At 37.4% G+C, this 12744-nt stretch overlaps 1 protein-coding gene across 1 annotated transcript in view; it reads left to right on the forward strand.

The window, feature by feature from the left end:
- Positions 1 to 5045: 5045 nt before the first annotated feature.
- The window catches only part of LOC132553410 (kelch-like protein 5), a 29842-nt gene continuing 22143 nt past the window's right edge, over positions 5046 to 12744 (forward strand). Inside the window, exons 1-3 of the mRNA XM_060217656.1 lie at positions 5046 to 5699; positions 6674 to 6928; positions 8803 to 8974. Of these exons, the coding sequence (XP_060073639.1) occupies positions 5046 to 5699; positions 6674 to 6928; positions 8803 to 8974 (1081 nt within the window). The remainder of the gene's footprint in view (positions 5700 to 6673; positions 6929 to 8802; positions 8975 to 12744) is intronic.

Here is a 12744-nt window from a genome sequence, read left to right on the forward strand (position 1 = left end):
TTTGGAAATCCTCTGTTTACGTGTACAGTATGACGATAGGTGCGATGTTTGTTGGTATACCAGTTGATTTGTTGTTGTTTACATGTTTTTTTTTATATGAGAACTGACATTAATGACTTGGATTAACACATATTTACATGACAGGTGCTGTCGATGATGCGAAGAGAGCAATTACCCTTCTAGAACACCTGTAGTTTTTTTCTTTTGTTATGATAAGCGCTAGCTTCATTGGTTTGAGTTTGAATTAAGATTCTGTCGACCAGTCGATGCTTTCCTTGTTGTTCCTATCGGTACGGTTTAGATTATTTACGCCTGAAGACTAGGTATAATCTTCCGTCTTTTTCACTCATGGGGCTACTCAAATCTAAATCAATGTGAAGAAGAAAACAAAGAAATGATCATATTTCACACCTATAGATAGATTTCCGATGACGTCACATAATTCTCACAATTTCATACGCCGCCATCGTGTGTGTCAAGCGATTGTTTAGTGTAGAACAGACGTTTGTATTAGATACCGTGGTGTTGACCAAACTGGCAGATCATCTACATTTATCGCCTATATATCTTTATTTCTTCTGTTTAGTAATTCATTTCTCCGATCTCCAGCTAGGAAACAATCAGAAGATCGCAACTATGCAGTCTGGAATATCACTAGTACCCGAGTTAGAAATGTTGATTCGAGAGTGCGTGTAAAAGAAACCTGTATGGCACCTTAGTTTGATGTGGTGATCGTAAGTCATCGGTACACGTTTTATTGATATTATTCGTCACGCTTATAAATCTTTCCTTAAGATTACACGAATAAAGAAAGGTTTCACCGAGGTTATACCATTTACATATACCAACGTTATACACGTGCGCACGCGCGTTTCATCACGCCCTAAATGGACGCAGGGATGTTCCTGTACATTGTTCGTGCGTACCAAACACTTGTCTTTGCCATCTCTATAGCGGCTTCATTGCATGGGGATTTAAATCAAACTTAACACACTAATAAAGGACCATTTTCAGGTTACAACGATCAAGGTCACTATTTCTTTTATTTTTAGAAAATCTTTGTCAGCGTTCTAGTGAATATATTTTTCTTGAGCAAATTCGACCAATCTGCACGCACTTATAAAAAGGACGATATTATCAAACAAAGTTTAAGTGTCATGATAGTATTGTCAATGTAAGGTCATTGTTACTATTTATAACTAATTCTCAGCTCTCTTACAGCTTCTCTTCTTGAAATATTTTAACCAAACTTTACGTTCATGTAAAGGACCATGATAGCATGGCCTAGTTTGAGTTTCAAGGTTGTAGAATCAAGGTCAAGGCCATCGTTGCCATCTATATAATCGTTGTCCGCACTCTGGTGACTTTACTCCCCGAGGAGTTTCAAACATTTTTGAATCAATATAAAGAAGACAAGTTTGAGTTACAAGATTGTAGAGTCAATGTCACCCTTACTATCTGGAGAAAACCTTTGTCAGCACTTCAGTCATTGAGGGATTTTGATAAAACTTTTTAAGTGAAGATAGAACCTCGAGGGGGTGTTTTGTTTATGATGCCTTGTTGACATTACATTTCACTTATATACCAATGCTTCATATTGATATCTCATTATACAGACACACAAAATTTTCATAGAGATAACTTCACACATATTAACATGTATTTAAATTACATTTCACACTTACACAAATGCTATATTGAGAGTATTTTTCATGTTTTCCGGTTGTATTTATCGAGATTACTCGACACGCGTAGATACCATGAGTATTTTTCCAGATTACTTGACACACGTATATGTCCACCAAGAGTATTATTTTTTTTATTACTTCACACACGTAACTATGAAGGATATTCGTTGAGATTACCCGACATACGCATACACAAAGGGTACTCGTTTGGATAACTTGATACCATTTGAGATTATGCTTGTTTAAGTTATTTGTTTCATACAAAATGAAATACGAATATGTCTGTAATTTGAAATATTACTGAGAATGTTGTATATAGAGATAATACTTACTACCTAAGTTTCCATTAGAGGAAATTTGTTGCAAATTTTTCATTTTTCTCCATAGATTTTTAATTGTCTGTAAACGAGAGAGAAGCTGACATGGTGATGTATATCAAAACTACGACACCACTGTGATCGTTTCTCCTTCTTGTTAAATCAATTGAGTTATAGAGGAAGTAGAATTCACATTGTATGATAACAGACATATTGTATGAGAGATGAACCGTCTGCCCATCAGCTATAACACCTCGATGCGTGAACGGCCATATAAATCACTGCGTTACGCAGCCATTTTGTTCACAGTTATTAAATTGAGATAACTTGCACCAAAGGAATAGCTTTTTGACGTTTTCTTGATTCCTCGCTGTGATAAAGTAGACAAATCGCGCATAGAATATACGACCTAATTCGTGTCGCTGTTAAATCTATGAAAAGTACAACGTTAAGGTTAAGGTATTTATAACATGTAAAATATTCTCTCGTACAGAAAATCATTGCAGATTCAGTGTCAACTTTTTTACTTAACCTCTTACAAAGGAAGTTTTGAGTTTTAATTACGATTTGTGAATGTCCTCCAACATAAATTTTCGAAATCATCAATTTTACCCGCTCTAAATTGAAAATAAACGAAGTGATAATTAAATTGCACTTTGTATTAGGCTGCAGATAGTAAATAAACGGTTATCCTCAACTTTTACCCCATTCTCAGTAGAAAACGAAGTGACAAGTAACAATTAAATGACACCTTGTATTAGGCTGCAGATAGTGAGGAAGCGATCATCGTCAACTTTTACCCAATTCTCAGTAGAAAATAATTGACAAGTAACATTTTATTATTTAAATTATATATATATATATTATATTAGGCTTCAGGAAGTGAAGAAACGATAATCAACATTAACATAATGGGGAAATTGAACTTTTAAAATATACACCATGGAACAGGCGTGCTGGCAACCATTTCAACAGCTGAACTGATAAAACCACATTATGCACAAGATGGACAAACCGCACTTTTTATAAGGGAAATACGGTAGGTAACGCTGAGTGACCTGATACGGTAGGTAAAGACTGAGTGACCTGATAATTCCAGGATCTGTTTTTTTGACACACACTGAACAGAGCACTCAGGGGAAAATTACCTCGTGTAATTCTAGTCTATTGTTTTGAGTGTAAAGACAGCCCGTATGTATGTCTGGCAAGACCCTTTTGTAAGTATATATACAACCATGCGAAAAAACGAACATCATCGAAAAGACGCATAGCAAGCTACGTTAATATCTATTCATAAAGTCGGACCAGTATTTATCCAATGTATGTACACGTAATTCAAATAAATAAACTATCTAAGCATTTTGAAATTTACAAACAATTTATAAGACATTGCAGTCTTTTATGGACTATCTCATCAAAAATATTACAAAAGATATCGCCATTAGATATAATTTTATGAAATATTGAATGAATGTAGCAATGTAACTCTTCGGGATACAAAAATATTTAATGCTTAATATTGGGAATGAAATATTGAAATCTTTCAAAATGTTTACTTTTGGTATTTGTCATGTTTGAGTTTACGTGCTTGTCCTGACAGGGTAATTTGTAAGGGTGCTGCGTGGGATTGTAGGGCTGTCATCAACAGACGATTGTTGGTACTGAAAAATGCCTGGCAGCTAATGAAGGTGAGTTGAGAAACGAATATCTTTGGTTGTGTAGAAAACGTCATCGCCAGCAAACAATTCCACATGCCTGGTAACCAAGGCAGGTGTGTAGATTATGTGTAATAGTCATTATATTGGGAAAAACAAGGGATTACTGAAAGAAAAAGGAAAAATCTACACTCAGACCCTTTACTACGCGGAGGATAAAATCCGGAAGGAATTTATGTATCTACATCAACCGTTTTGTGACAATAAATACTTGACGTTTCGTTGATTATTTGGCTCCATTATCAGCTAGGCCAATATACAGCTGGACGTGCATCCCATAATTATAAAATATTGACCATGATAATTTACACACCCAACATGCAGGTAACAATTTTGTTGCCTCACAATTATCCTGCAAGTTTTGCTATTTCAAATGAGAAAGTATCGGGTCTCATTTGGAAATGACCTCTCCAGTCGGGTCTCACTTGGAAATGACCTCTCCAGTCGGGTCTCACTTGGAAATGACCTTTCGAGAAGTATACACGAGGTGTGGACAATGGTTTGTCATGGAAAATAAATTTAAATCGCCTACGCTTCCAATCTTCGAGTTTTGTATCACCTTAAACCTTAGTCATTGGTTCGAAATAGCCACAACTATTTTTTATTATGTGTAAAAACATCAATTATAAAGGAAATGTGCTGATGTTTGCGAAAGGATAGGTAGAGGTTGAAATTAATCACGTATGGCATGAAAGCATACAGTATTAAATATGTTACAAACCGACTTTAACGCATCACAAACAATACAAATCCTAACCCAGACTTGTTTACTTAAGATGATGATAAAGTGAGTGAAGTTTGAGCAAAATCTCTCGAGGAATAAAGCCAACGGTGCTGACAAGATTTTTCTATGAAAAAATGTGACTTTGACCTTAATACTAGAACCCTGAAAGTCGAACTCGTCCGAGATATAAAAAAATGCCTTTTGTGATTCTGTATGACCTCGTTTTGTGAAACCCTGTCAAACACATGCTACAATACTCTCTCACGCGATCGGTATAAGAGTATAAAACTAGTAAGCCAGATGTCTCTGGTTCAGAATATGTCGAAAATCATTGAAATAAATATCGAATTTTGTTGAAAGGTAATTCCACGATCGCCAAAGTATGAAGCTATTACAAAAAACAGTATATTTGATGAATGACTCTCTCGTAGCATTACACCAGTTTTTTTTATAGATGTCGATACTTATGACGTCATAGCAGTTCCATGTAAAACAGGCATTATGACGTCATGAAGAGTTGTTGCTAGGTCACAGAATCCCGTAACGTTGTCAGCATATATGACTGAAGAGAGGGAAAACAAACATGAAATAAAGAAAAAGGATGGCAACAGGCGGTAATGACCGATCTTCTGTTCTCCACCACCACAAACAAACAACTGGCTACAAACAGAAACTCTTCGAGAAGAGAAAACATCTTAAACAACACGTGGGGGACCAGAAGCAAACAAAAACAGTGGAACATCTTTCGGAGACAGTGCTGAATGGGTTTGAGGTGCTTTGGCGCCAAAACATTCTATGTGACGTTGCAATTATCACAAAGGAAAAGACCTTCCATGCGCATAAGCTCGTGCTTGTATCGTGCTCCGACTACTTTTACGACCACTTCGTAGAAAAGCGTGATTTTACCCACGGAGACGAGTTGATCAATCTGGGCGATCTGGACTCGACTATATTTGAAGCAATTCTGGAATGCATGTACACAGGAAAAATCAATCTGACGGAAGGAAATGTTGAGGAAATTTTACGGGTTGCAACAAGTCTTGGATTCTTCCTTATCCAGGACGCATGCGAGGAGTTCTTCACGGACCATTTAGACCTGAAGAATTGCCTACAAATGCTTGATACTGCATTCAGATACAGTCTAAACAGACTGACCGATAAAGCCCTTGGTCTTGCCGCAAAGAACTTTCGGTTAGTCACAAAGAAACAGAAATTCAAAGATCTCCCAATGGAGCAAGTTGTTGCGCTCTACAAAGTAAGTTTGTCTTACCAAAAGAATGTAAGTGTAGTGTATAATGACAAGAAACAGTAAGTGTTAAGAAAGAGGAGTCTATTTCTACACTACTATTAACTTATGCGGGTAAGGGGTATGAGTTGCGGAAAAAAGAATATACGCATTTATTCGTTATTACTTGATCGTTATGGACACATATATTTTTTTCTTCCCGAAAACATTCTACCGTTAGTCAACACTGAGACAGTTTGCTGTTATTTTCAACATTTCTACATAACGAATATAATACACGCTGGGATTCGAACTCAGTCTCTAGCTAGACACTCTTCCGCTTGCCTACAGAAAATTCCTATTAGTTGAGACTTGTAAGGTATTCTATCATCTCAACTTCTACACTATTTCCTTCTTCACATATTCACCCACACCCGGGTTCTCTAGTACCAAGAAAACATCTCAATATCCTATAGTTTCCTCCCTTGGAGTGGCCAACGCTACCAAATAACATGTCCTGCCCCAAAGGGCTTGTGGGACTCGTGACCTCTTGGTATCTAGCCGAACACTGAAGGAACACAATCATTATTTCTAACTGACATAGTGATTACGGTTATTTCTACCTTGCACGACACCAAGCCCCAGTTGTTCATAATTTTGACGAGTTGGAGAAAAATGAAATAAAAATCACGTCGAGCTCGTGGTTTAGAATTATCGTGATTTTCGATGTGGATTCGGTTGTAACATGTTTTTTTCAACTTCCTCCATGCATCGCCGATTTGTAAGCAAGCGCTGTATCGTTCTGACGATTGCATGGTACTTTCTTAAGAGAGAATCCCTAACTGCATTTAAAACTGCGCATAGTTGACAATATATTTGTAGGCTAGATCCAACGAAATAGAAATAATTCTGAAATCAGACATGTGAAAATCTAACAGCTCAAATTAAACAATTATCATCAATGAATCTAGTATACACCAATCATTGTTTTACTATCATTCCAGAGAGATGACCTTGATGCCGATCATGAACTTGACGTTTTCAACAACATGATTGATTGGATAGAATACGATAAGCAGGCGAGACGTCCACATGCGTCCGATCTTTTAGCCACCATACGACTGCCTCTGTTGTCCCCAGCAACCATCGTCGACTCCGTGGAGTCCGTGTCGTTTCTGATGGACATCCCAGACTGTCAGACACTTGTGAAAGAGGCGCTGCATTACCACTGCATGCCATCACGACAAAGCGTGCTACAAGTAGGGTGTACATGCTCCGTCATTGATATAAATTCCGTATTATCTATTGCACATCCCATAGATAGCATAATGAGAAAACTTTGTTGATTCCATCCAATAAAATGGGAAATAGGGTTTGGGTCTTCCGTCAGTATCTGGCATTTAGCACTATGAAGTAGATATCCCCGGAATGACTTTCGGCTCTTCCCCTCTCCCTATCCCTTCTCTTTCTTCGTTTCGGAAAAAATACTATAGGTTATGGCTTGCAGCCCAGTCATTTTGATTGGTTTATATATATATATATCCCTCGGAATATTTGCCGCCAGGGAATTTTCATTTTCAAAAAATCAAATTTCTGCATTCAAAGGAAAAATACCACACTGACCGTTGATTGTTCAGATCGAATATGTATGTTGTAAGCAGACGCTTGATTGTATTCTCAATATTACATGACTGACATGGAGATAGAATTGACCAAGCATCATTGTAAACGAGACGCTCTGATGGGTTGCACGGCATTATTTCGGCACCACATTGATAGACTGCTTTACTTCCTCAATATTTTAAAAATAGACTCCGACGGCAGACAATTTTTGCAACCATTGTTGAAATAAATTTTAATTGAACTTTCTACCTTACAAAACTCTTTTTTGAAATTTAGGTTTTGTAAATATATCTCTTAAACGGTTGTCGAGATGTTTTATTGTCAATAAGGAAACGGTTCAACATTATTTTCTATATATCGGTCGCCATTTTTTAATTCTATATAACACTATAATAACAATATGTCGACCAATAGTTTGAAACAAGGAAGTTCTCACACATAATGCAATCACCAATTTTATTGATTGAAGTATTTTTTAATAAAAATGTTGCTAAAATGATACAAGAAATTAACCTACACAATCCGTGTGTTAGTAATGATTTGGTTTCGCTAGGATTATCGTTGTCGAAAAAAGAAAAAAAAAACCCACACAATTAAAAATCTTTTATATCTATTTATAACATTCAGCTTTTTTAAACTCTCACCCAGTTATGCCATAGCGAAAATCTCGCTAAGTTGAAATGGGAAGCTGTGTTAAATGTATATGACGATCAAGTTTCTAGTTTTCATCAGCTACACACTGTTGGGTAAACTGTGTTATTAAGGGCGGAGTCCTGTTACTATCTTGTTAGCTCTCACAACTGTCGTTAACCTGTCAATTAATGAAACTCTGAAATTACGTCCGTGACTCAAAGGTGCAATACTCGTATATTAACTGCATTTTAATGAGTTAAGGGAATTTCTTGTGTAGAGTTGGAGATGACGTTAAAATAATGGTTGCGTACGAGGTAACACATCTTTCATTGTACCGTGTGTCGTTATTTTTGTAGCCCAATAAAAGCGGCCGTTTGTTAATCCGATGTCGTCAGATTTTATTGTTGGGTTTACTTCCTCGTCTAACATATTCGAAATTATTTAGGAGTCTCCATTCTGCTTCTGATATATATACCGACACTTTTCAAATGAACACTGACAAGTTTTATATCCATCAAAGTGTTTTGATCGTTTACTAAATATAATAATAACATGTTTCCTTTAAATCTAATTATGACTTTTTAACATTTATCTGAACCAACTCCCTTCGCTACTTACGATAACGATGTTGAATGATTACAGTGACCAGTTTATGAATATTCGTTTTGAAAATTCATGTTTGTGACTCAGATTTAAATGTTTACAATGATTTTCTCTCATGTCAAAGTTGTAATAAATACTTGTTTTCCATTTTTCATTTTATTTTAGATACTCCTGCTGTATTTTGATTTTTAAGGAATATTATATTTCACAATTTTGACATTGTACCAGCAAGAACCTCTCACTGAGAGCAATTTTTTATTGTTTTATTACCAAGTCCCCAAGGACGATCCCACGCAGAAAAATTAAGGTCCTCAGTCTTCTCACGATCGGAGGTGCCCCCAGATTGAAGACGGAACAAGTAAGTGCTGAGATGAGGCGATATAACTTCGAAGGAAAGACGTGGGACTCCTTGACGGATCTTCCAGAGCCACGGCACCACCACGCAGGTATCCTGATCAAAGCTATATCACCCCATTATCAACAATGCCCTTCTATCTTATTTCTGTTTAAACAGCCAGCGTTTCTCCAATAATTCACTCCTATCACCAATGTCTCAATATCGAAAGTTACATTCAGTGTGTGCGGTCCTGTTTACACGATTGGTAAGTTGAAAATAATGTGTGATCACAATAACACGGTTGGCAAGGTGTACCTTGTGTGTTGTCACAATTACACGGTTGGTAAGATGTACCTTGTGTGTTGTCACAATAACACGGTTGGTAAGGTGTACCTTGTGTGTTGTCACAATAATACGGTTGGTAAAGTGTACCTTGTGTGTTATCACAATAACACCGTTGGTAAGGTGTACCTTGTGTGTTGTCACAATAACACGGTTGGTAAGGTGTACCTTGTGTGTTGTCACAATTACACGGTTGGTAAGGTGTACCTTGTGTGTTGTCACAATAACACGGTTGGTAAGGTGTACCTTGTGTGTTGTCACAATAACACGGTTGGTAAGGTGTACCTTGTGTGTTGTCACAATAACACCGTTGGTAAGGTGTACCTTGTGTGTTGTCACAATAACACCGTTGGTAAGGTGTACCTTGTGTGTTGTCACAATTACACGGTTGGTAAGGTGTACCTTGTGTGTTGTCACAATAACACGGTTGGTAAGGTGTACCTTGTGTGTTGTCACAATAACACCGTTGGTAAGGTGTACCTTGTGTGTTGTCACAATTACACGGTTGGTAAGGTGTACCTTGTGTGTTGTCACAATAACACCGTTGGTAAGGTGTACCTTGTGTGTTGTCACAATAACACCGTTGGTAAGATGTACCTTGTGTGTTGTCACAATAACACCGTTGGTAAGGTGTACCTTGTGTGTTGTCACAATTACACCGTTGGTAAGGTGTACCTTGTGTGTTGTCACAATTACACCGTTGGTAAGGTGTACCTTGTGTGTTGTCACAATAACACGGTTGGTAAGGTGTACCTTGTGTGTTGTCACAATAACACCGTTGGTAAGGTGTACCTTGTGTGATGTCACAATAACACGGTTGGTAAGGTGTACCTTGTGTGTTGTCACAATTACACGGTTGGTAAGATGTACCTTGTGTGTTGTCACAATAACACCGTTGGTAAGGTGTACCTTGTGTGTTGTCACAATAACACGGTTGGTAAGGTGTAATTGGTGTGTTGTCACAATAACCTGTTATGAGGTCACACTACAAGGATAAAGTAATGTATACCGATGTGATACACGGTTCGGCAAGGCGTAGCTGGTGTGTGGTCATGTGTGGTTACATTGACCCGGTATAGAAAGACGCACCTGGTGTGTGACCACACTTACACCCCTGTAGTAATGTTTACCTGGTGTGTGACCACACTTACACCCTATAGTAATATTTACCTGGTGCCGCCACACTTACACCCTATAGTAATGTTTACCTGGTGTGTGGCTACACTTACACCCTATAGTAATGTTTACCTGGTGCTGCCACACTTACACCCCTATAGTAATATTTACCTGGTGTGTGGCCACACTTACACGATATATTAAGGTATACCTGTTGTGAGGTAACTGGTGTGTGGTCACACTTACACGATAGAAGGTATACCTGGAGTATGGTCACCGGGTGTGGTATCTAGTGTGTGGTCACAATTACACGGTACAATAAGGTATACCTAGTGTATGGTTACTGGTGTATGATCAGAATTACACAATATAGTAAGGTGTATGGTCACTAGTGTGTGGTCACAATTACACCATATAGTAAGGTGTATGGTCACTAGTGTATGGTCACAATTACACGGTACAATAAGGTATACCTAGTGTATGGTTACTGGTGTATGATCACAATTACACGATATAGTAAGGTGTATGGTCACTAGTGTGTGGTCACAATTACACGATATAATAAGGTGTATGGTCACTAGTGTGTGGTCACAATTACACGATATAGTAAGGTATATGGTCACTAGTGTGTGGTCACAATTACACGATATAGTAAGGTGTATGTCACTAGTGTGTGGTCACAATTACACAATATAGTAAGATGTATGGTCACTAGTGTGTGGTCACAATTACACAATATAGTAAGGTATATGGTCACTAGTGTGTGGTCACAATTACACGATATAGTAAGGAGTATGTCACTAGTGTGTGGTCACAATTACACAATATAGTAAGATGTATGGTCACTAGTGTGTGGTCACAATTACACGATATAGTAAGGTGTATGGTCACTAGTGTGTGGTCACAATTACACGATATAGTAAGGTGTATGGTCACTAGTGTGTGGTCACAATTACACGATATAGTTGGTGTATGGTCCCTAGTGTGTGGTCACAATTACACGATATAGTAAGGTGTATGGTCACTAGTGTGTGGTCACAATTACACGATATAGTTGGTGTATGGTCACTAGTGTGTGGTCATATTTACACGATATAGTTGGTGTATGGTCACTAGTGTGTGGTCACAATTACACGATATAGTAAGGTGTATGGTCACTAGTGTGTGGTCACAATTACGCGATATAGAAAGGTGTATGGTCACTGTGTATGGTCACAATTACACGATATAGTTGGTGTATGGTCACTAGTGTGTGGTCACAATTACACGATATAGTAAGGTGTATGGTCACTGGTGTGTGGTCACAATTACACGATATAGTAAGGTGTATGGTCACTAGTGTGTGGTCACAATTACACGAGATAGTAAGGTGTATTGTCACTGGTGTGTGGTCACAATTACACGATATAGAAAGGTGTATGGTCACTAGTGTTTGGTCACAATTACACGATATAGTAAGGTATATGGTCACTAGTGTGTGGTCACAATTACACGATATAGAAGGTGTATGGTCACTAGTGTGTGGTCACAATTACACGATATAGTAAGGTGTATGGTCACTAGTGTGTGGTCACAATTACATGATTTAATAAGTTCTACCTTGTATGTGGTCATCGGGGTGTTGTCACTCATTGTCAGACATATGGAGAAACGACACTGATAATTCATCAGAGATCATGTTTAAATATCAACGTTAATATTACTATGACGAAATGTCAACACGTTGACGTGCTCTCAAAAGGAGAGTGGATGTCACGTTCTATTTTCGCATATCCCATCAGAAAATTAATTTCATCGATTCCGTGTTTAATTTTATTAGTGACATACATGATATGATCGTGACGACAGAGACCAGTATATATTGTGACACCGTCTGTGTTGTGTCGGTCACCCGCCAGATAAGGTTTTAACCCATCCATAATATCCCTCTTAATTAATGTATCAATCAATTAACTAATTACAGATTCAAATCAATATTTCCAAACTTGGCATTGCCAGCTTAACAACGTGTTGTAGTTCTTCTTTAATAGCTGGTTTTCCTAATTATTGTGATGGACCTTCCCCTAACACCATACACATACGACATTATTTGTTCATCAATAATTTAAATCATTACTTCGCTCTACTGTATCTTATTCAAAATTTGTATTGAAATGTGCCATTCATATGTGTATCTTTTGTACAATCTTCATATAAGACATGATAATTATCTATGAAATATGGTTTAGTTCTAAAAACAGGATATCCATCTTTTAAAAATATTATCGTTCTAAAAACAAGATAATATCTTTATGAACTAATATCGCAGGATAATTTTTCTGTAAAATAGTAACGTTTTGGAACAAGATAACCATATTGATAAATCAGCACTTTTTAAAATCGATAAAATTGACCTCGCCAAATAAATATCTGCGTAGATCA

Source organism: Ylistrum balloti, unplaced genomic scaffold (genome assembly GCF_031769215.1).
Source record: "Ylistrum balloti isolate Yb309-2 unplaced genomic scaffold, AGI_CSIRO_Ybal_v1 Utg370324, whole genome shotgun sequence".
NCBI lineage: Eukaryota > Metazoa > Mollusca > Bivalvia > Pectinida > Pectinidae > Ylistrum > Ylistrum balloti.